This window comes from Saccostrea cucullata, unplaced genomic scaffold (genome assembly GCF_032062105.1).
Source record: "Saccostrea cucullata isolate Sc308-1 unplaced genomic scaffold, CSIRO_AGI_Scuc_v1 ctg382, whole genome shotgun sequence".
In the NCBI taxonomy this organism is placed as follows: domain Eukaryota; kingdom Metazoa; phylum Mollusca; class Bivalvia; order Ostreida; family Ostreidae; genus Saccostrea; species Saccostrea cuccullata.
In genome coordinates, this window is record NW_026925758.1 from 1,027,378 (window position 1) to 1,035,423 (window position 8,046).

At 33.4% G+C, this 8,046-nt stretch overlaps 1 protein-coding gene across 1 annotated transcript; it reads right to left on the minus strand.

Annotated features, from left to right (window-relative positions):
- Window positions 1–2,923: 2,923 nt before the first annotated feature.
- LOC134269737 (uncharacterized) lies at window positions 2,924–7,813 on the minus strand. The gene is made up of 3 exons (XM_062751940.1): window positions 7,433–7,813; window positions 4,367–4,524; window positions 2,924–3,234 (listed from the first exon to the last, which is right to left on the minus strand). The coding sequence occupies exons 1-3, from the start codon at window positions 7,503–7,505 to the stop codon at window positions 3,001–3,003; spliced, it is 465 nt and encodes a 154-aa protein (XP_062607924.1). The 5' UTR covers window positions 7,506–7,813; the 3' UTR covers window positions 2,924–3,000.
- Window positions 7,814–8,046: the final 233 nt, after the last annotated feature.

Sequence of the window (8,046 nt, forward strand, 5' to 3'; positions counted from 1 at the left end):
AAAAGGTATGGACAAATATATCTAACGTGGTGTATAATTTCGTAGGTTAATCCACACCTCTGTCCATCAGGTCCTGTGGATGTGAAGGATAACCCCGACAAAGACATATACTTAAGAATTTCTTCAAGAAGACATCTTTCTTACACGCAGCGTCCTAAGAATTGTAAAATTTGAAGGTAAAGTGGAGAAATAATTTGATTAGTCTGACTCGGCGGAGATTCGGCTTAGCTAAATATATATATATAATTAACGATAAAAATATATTTCTATGCTTTTTATGGTTATATATATATATATATATATATATATATATATATATATATATATATATGAAATAGCTTTATAATCTTAGGAACTCTCATATTAAGAACGCCTTTTTGAAACTCTAATTCCCTTATTTGTGAAGAGTGTTTTTTATGTCATAGTCAAAATGACCATAATACTTTGACCACCCTTGTTATTTAACGTCATTATACGCAGCTGAAATAAAGATTACTAATTAACGTGTCATTCCCCCTGGCATCTTCTGGGTCCTTTTCGGCGAGCCTGGAAGACCTCCACGAATGTATTTACTAACATCACCGGATGTTAAAGTTTAAAAAGGAGTCGTTTCCTTTTGTAACATGTAACTGGTTAGACAGAAGGTTCCTTTTGTGACATAAAAGGATGTTTATGTTTACATTCAATAATAATGAGCTCCATCCTCCACAGATAAGGGAAGTCTTTAAATTAAGATTAGAACTTATGAAAAGGGGGCTGGGTTGTCCTGAACGTCTACGAAGTTGTTTTTCTTTTGTCGGAAAGGTTGCAATTGAAATAGCAAAAACATTCATGTATAATGTATGCGAAATAAAGATAACGAGCAGTATTTAAGCTCAAAAGTCAATTTAAAGAAAACAAATCAGGATCAGAGCAAACACGGAGCTCACCACCCGATAACAGAAGTGGGATAAGATGCCATAGAGCAGTGGACATCCCCTACAGACACATCACACCGGTCGTGTGTCATGATTGGATAAATGAAAAAATCAGTTGAAAGAAAATTGAAAAGGTTGGTTCATTTCCTTGTTTCATCATCTTTTAATTTTTTTAGCAATTTTCCTTGTGTCAGGAATTCTTTGAAAGTAGAAAATGATTTTGCGTTTCGAATCAACTGCGAGCCATAAATTCCATATGCAGGTTATAATGGTGTGCTGTTACATAAATGAGAGAAGTTTCCTTTCTTTCTGATGTTTTTTTATTGAATTTATACGATAACGGCTAACTAACAACTAAATTTTATTATAAAGGAGCTTTCCTATTGGCAACTTTTCCTTATTGTTGTAATTGTATTCCATTATCACCTGCATAGGGCAATTACATCTCCCAATTAAATAGATACTCCTAATTAAATAGATACTCCTAACTAAATAGATACTCAAGAGCATGCTCTGAGTACCACTAATACGTCAAACGAGGCTACTGACAAATAAAGAGATTTTACATAGATTTCGACAACCTCGTCTAAAGTATGGATTTCATATATTTTATGATCACTGTAATGATTTTGTTAGCAAAAATAACCCTGTCCTAAGATCCTATTTATGACTGACATGTTTCAAGCCAATATTAATTAAGCCTTTATTTTTAAACTAATTACCACTACGGAACGTTCAGTCCAAATGAACATATATAGGACTAACGGCGGTGAGACGGGTTAACAGGGGATGCTCACTCCTCCAAGGCACCTGATCCCACCTCTAGAGATTTCAGGGATCCGTGTCTATGTCCTCTTTATAGATTTGTACTGTTCAGGGATTCTTTAAGATCGATCACTGTTCGATATCTTTACTTATTTCATTCACTTATACCTCTTTCTTTTGCAGAAAGGATTTCTTTTTTTTTCTTGTTTTATAATTTCTCTGAACAATTGTAAAATGATTTTATTAATTTTGTTGAATAACAGGAAAATAAACATTTTGGCAGTGTTTTAACTTTCCATTTATCAAAGAATTTATTTTACATGTGCATCAAATTGCAAGTCGGATTCTCTAAGTACCTCTACACCTCTAAGTATACCTTTATAAAAACATTTATTATTACATGTACATGCAAGTGTTTATTTGGGTGAACAAACTGATCTTGAACTTGATTTGCTATTAATATATCAGTTTGTGTGTTAATTTGTCTGTCATGTTTTATCTCCTTTAATTAAAACAATATAATTTAGTTTATTGACAACAATGACATCGGTTAATAACTGTATACTGCATGTAGTATATTCTAGTACAGGATACGTTGAGTTAATTGGAGATCAATTCTAGAATAGATGTCAGATATAGATATATATAACTTGAAAATAAACCTTGAAAATAACCTTTAAGTTTTCTAAATTAAAAAAAATGGATGCATCACTTTTATGAATACAGATTACAAGGAAAATTTTCTCTAACGTCATCCTTATAAATTCCAGTTGTATTGATGAGCATCTTCTCTGTGAATTTTTGGATGATAAATGTGACAACTTTTTCACATTTTTTCTACTTTAATTATTTTTTCTTTCAAGTAACAAGGATTCTCCTAAAGGAGTTTCTGATTACATGGAATAAAGTCAAAGTGGCTTTACCTCTGTAGTATGTTTAAAATATCATGTACAGATATACGCATACTCATAATCATTTTCATTTGTTTGCTTATAGGGCATACAACTTCTGTAAATGATTTCCATTTCAAATCGTTTTAAAAATTAACTGATCAAAATCTTTTAGAAAATAATATTTACCTCCAATGTATTTTTTCCACTTCATTTCTTAATAAATATATTTTTTATCTAAAGCAATAATCAAAATCTTTAAACTAGTTAGATTCAATTCTTAATAGCAATTTAAGTCTTTTAAACAATACAAATGTGGAGCAAAGCACTCACTTTAAACAATCTAAAACGTTTCATTGTTTAACGAGCCGTATTTATTCAACAAGCGTACACAAGTAGCACTAGACACATAAAATAAGATGATGCAATTATTTTAGAATATATTGTAATAAAAATATAATAGAGAACAATGTCTTTAGACCAAACTTTGATTTATTTATATGTTCCGCTGAATTGCCAGTATTACATCCGGGTGTTTGGCAACAGGAAGTACAGGAAACCGTGGTAACCCCAAAGTTCTTTGATCTACAGCCGTAGTAACATTCGGCCGCACATTCTCGTTTGATACTGGTCGTTAGACCCATGACAGAAACCCGCTCCACCTAAAAACAGAAAAAGAGCTAAAACTTTTCAAACGATATCGTCATCAACTGTCTATATAAATTTTTCTTTGCCAAATGATAATGACAGCTTAAGATATCATATATTAAAAAAAAAAGTTATTATTGAAGATTAATTTTATACAATTTAATTTTAAAATTTGATCATTTTTGTATATCTTCATATCGAGCTTTTCTTCCAAAGGAAATCAATATAGTATAAAAATGGCCACAACCCCCTATCCCTCTTAATGTGAAGAAACTTCCTGAAAAAAAGATTTTGAATGTTACAACAGAAATATATCATGAAATTTCATGGATAAAATGACATTTGGCGTAATAACTACAAATCAACTAAATGTATGGATGATACATTTTGACACTGAACAGAATTTAAGCTCAATATATAGTAAGTCCATTCAATATTGCAAACGCGGACCTCTAAAACATCAGAGGTAGGATCAGGTGCCATGGAGGAGCGGGCATCTCGCTGCCTTGTCACAACCGCCATGTGCTCCTTGTCATGATAGGAAAATGGAAAATCTGTAGACTATTCAGTGTATAATTAAAATAAACTGCTTTCATTGTTTGTTTGTATATGAGAATTCATGTTGCACCTGTTGCAGAAAAAATACATATACCACTGGGCCAATAAATTGTCATGATAACGGAAAATCCGTCGTCAATTCATTATGTAAATAATGACCTAACAATTGCAAGTAGTATGAAAAACGTCATTCATCATTTGACTCAATGATAAATTGTATTTGCTGACAAGGTCATTGTTTCAACCATAGAACTTACGAAATAATGACTTCAAACGAGACTGCTGATATTTTTGTTCCATCAACTTGAATGGTGTGGTTTCTTACCATGCAGTTCTGATTTAAGACAGGGTATTTTTCGGGTGTTGTGTGGCTGTATCTGACAAATGGTGTAGGGGGTTTTCTTAGCATGCAGTAGGGTTCTGATTTAAGACAGGGTATTTTTCGGGTATTTTTCGGGTGTTGTGTGGCTGTATCTGACAAATGGTGTAGGGGGTTTTCTTAGCATGCAGTAGGGTTCTGATTTAAGACAGGGTATTTTTCGGGTGTTGTTTGGCTGAATCTGACAAATCGTATAGGGGGTTTCTTACCATGCAGTAGGGTTCTGATTTAAGACAGGGTATTTTGGGGGTGTTGTTTGGTTGTATTTGACAAATCGTGTAGGGATCCCACTGTTGGAATGTCTCCTCGCATTTGTGACAGGATAAGTTCCCGATGTCTTCGTTGATTATTGTGGCATTTTCTGATTCTGGAAAAAAAATATGTATATACATGTATATATAATGCCAATATGAGAAATTATTTTTACTTTTCCAAGACATTGTCAACAAGTAATTGATCAATCGTTGAAGACAACATAAAGACACGACAATATCTGACTAAAATACATGCAGATCTCTACATAGCGCATCTATTGGCTATGCGCTATGTAGAGATCTGTATTTTAATCAGATTGAAGACACGAACCCCTGAAAATTTCAGAGGTGGACCAGGAAGAATAAGCATCCAGGGCTGTCGGTCGGCCATTACTCACCATGGACAGGTAGACGGATTAATCCGTTGTCAAAAGTATAAAGACATAAGGATAACTACAAATGTATATTAGTATGAAATATGTCAGTCAAAATACGATCCAGTAAGTTTCAACAGAATTGCTAAATAAATTCAGCATGTTTATGAATGAAAACTCTGTAACATCAATTTATTTTTTAGTAGTCTATCTCGGGCAATGGTCTGATTTTTATGTGGAATCTGAATTAGCTTTAAACTGATTTTATTTAAAGACAACTGTAAATACTAAATACATGGGGTAGAACTTCAATGCAGTCTTTGAAGAGAGAACAATTGTCAGTAATTCAGATTCTTCTGTAAATGTTCTAATAGAGAGGCAGTCTGGGATAATTATAGAGATACCAACTATGTAAATCAATACTTTCTAGCGGAATATATCTAAAACGCGTATTATGATATTTCCCTTCTTTTAAAGCATTAACTGATTCAAACATCTTTTTGCATTTGGCAGTTAAAATTTCTTTTGTTTCTCTGTCATCATGTTGTCGAGAGAATAATTTCAACAGGGAGTCGAGTCATTTCTATGCTAACGAACTAGAGACAAGTTTTTTAACATAGGAGTTTAGAAATCGTTTATTGGTCGAAAGCAAAGCAACCTTATCATTATTATAATTAAAGGCACTGGTGAAAAACCAGAAATCGCCTGAAAACATCCCATGAGGAATAATCGAAGCACCGGAAGTGCTGTCTAGAGTACTGAATACTCGACTGTTGAGATACGATCGGATTTTTTTTCAAAATTGAATTTCATTGACAAATCACGAAAATAGAATCTCATTACTCTCAACAAGTTAGTGTCTTTTTCATATTAATCAATAGAAACAGTCATAACCTAGGAGTTAACAAACAAATAACGAGAGTGTTGTTTAATTTAACATTTTTTAAGTTCTAGGGGGTCTGCCTATATAGAGCTAAAATCCGATGATAAAACCATTTGATTCAGGATGGGGTGTGGAAATTACTAATTGTTCCTCCTCCAAAATATTGAAATGAATACAAATACTATTATTATACCTCATTATAAATATTCTAAACAACACGTTATCTGATTGGTTCTAAGTTATCACGTGATCGGGCCGTAAAACTTCATATTTCCCGGCCGTCGGCATGCTTTTCATCATATTCCACCTCTTCGGATACTTAGTGCATTTTCCCGCAAAAATTATCGTTCGTTTAAAGAAAACTCTCGAGAGTATAGTAGACGTCACAATAACCTGGTTTACGTCATAAAAAATGAAAGCGAATTTGAGAGCGGTGCCGAATTTGAAAGTTTATGTTTATTTCAAAGGTTTTGCTTGTTTCGGTATAATAAACAATTCATTGCATGAATGTTCGGGAAACATGAAGACTTATTCAGCCAAGAAATATCATATTCCCCTCGGGCGAAGCCCTTGGGGAATATGATTTTTCTTGGCTGAATAAGTCTTCATATTTCCCTCACTATCATGCAATAAATGTATAATATTCCAGGGATTATAGTTTTATATGTATTCTGTATATATCAACCTTAAAGACAGATGATACAAACAAAAATATGGATGTCTGGATTGGTATATATTTTTTGACCTATTTTGGTTGTAATTGATGTGCTAATAAATTATTTCTTAAATATTAAGAATTTGTAAGCTTTCTGTTGTTCAAAATCCAACCTTTCTACAACCATCCTTATTAATCTATAATTTTTTTATCACTGAAAATTCTATTATTGTGAAAATTTGACTGAAATAAATCAAAATCGGTGCTGTGAAACTTATTCATTTTACTAATTTTACTCATATAAAGAAAACTGATGTTGTTATCTCAAGGAATTTTGACAAAAGTTTAATTTGTATCATCTGTCCTTAACTGGCAAAAATTGACCTGTCCTTGGCTACTGCTCTTAACCCCCACCCCCACTCCACCCCACCCCCATTACCCCCACCCCACCCCATCGCACCCACCCCTTGAATGCATTATAGAGTTTGGTTGATTTACTTTATATTTATTCATTTATATCATGGCCGTAGGAACAGGGAAGCACTTGGGGGGGGGGGGGGGGGTATGCTCTCCCACTCTGTTTCTCGCTTCTATGTCCGCATACAGTTTGTATATAGACTCATTATCCCGTATCGCTTTAGAGAAATAATAAGAGTTTGTTATAATATGAAACGTTCTTGTCGTTCTTTTTTTTTTTTATTGTACGCCAAACAATACTTCCAACGTCTTAAAAACATTTTTTTTCATTTTAAAAAGACAATAAAAAGACTTGCCAACAAATAGAAATGGTTTCTTTAAAAAAAAGCACACTTATGTAAATAATTCAATACTATTATTAAAAAAAATCCGGCATGGGCGTTCACCCTTCCACTACTGGAATATTTATAAAATATTCAACATATAATATAACCTCATTATCTCCAAGTAAATGGGGCCAAATAAGTTTCGAGATATCCGACGATTTGAGATATCCAGGGTTAAATACTAAAAGAATAAGGAATTGAGATTTCCACATCACTTCGACAGATCTATGGTATTCGAGATATTAGTGTTCGAGATATCTAAGTTCAACTGTAAAACCAAAATAACGTGTACAAGAAACTACTCACCTTTGTTATTAGTTATTATGTACATAAACATCAAAAGTATCCATGAATGAATCCGTGCTTCCATTTTGAACATTAGACGTTGATCATCTTAAATAGAGTGGTTTAGAGCTGATTCATCCTAACCTGTCCTGTTTGATTGAACATTCTACATTTGTGTTTATCATTCTGGTGGGATCTCCGATGTATTGTACCCAGTCATGTACCCCATACAACCACAGAACCCTGCCCGCTGTTATTGGTAATTAACGTGCGCTGTCACAATTATTGCCCAGGCTGCTACAGTTACAGAGGATCGATCAAAGATACCTGTCGGAAAAAGAAATTGATTTCAGGGTAAACACATTCTGCGAAGTATAAATCCGTTTATTTGTTGTCAAATACAGCAAGACACATCCAAGAATTTATGGGGAAGAGCTGTTCATCTTACTACATGCAAAACGCTTGTAATTCATAAATATCTTTTAATAACAGATTTGGATTAATTTTTGTCGTTGTATTTGTTGTGAATACAACAGAACAAAGTAAGGTGCAATCCTGTCACACTGTTCAAACATTCTTTGTCTGTTGATTGTTTGTTTTACGTCCCTCCGAGAATATTTATCCTAGACCTGTTC

Bases quoted from the DNA above. Each gene is read 5' to 3' on its own strand.
- LOC134269737 (XM_062751940.1), bottom strand. From the start codon at position 7,505: ATGTTCAAAATGGAAGCACGGATTCATTCATGGATACTTTTGATGTTT. The intron at 4,525-7,432 runs GTGAGTAGTTTC...TTTTTTTTCCAG, and splicing joins CATAATAACTAATAACAAAG to AATCAGAAAATGCCACAATA. The intron at 3,235-4,366 runs GTAAGAAACCCC...TTCTGTTTTTAG, and splicing joins AATCAGAACCCTACTGCATG to GTGGAGCGGGTTTCTGTCAT.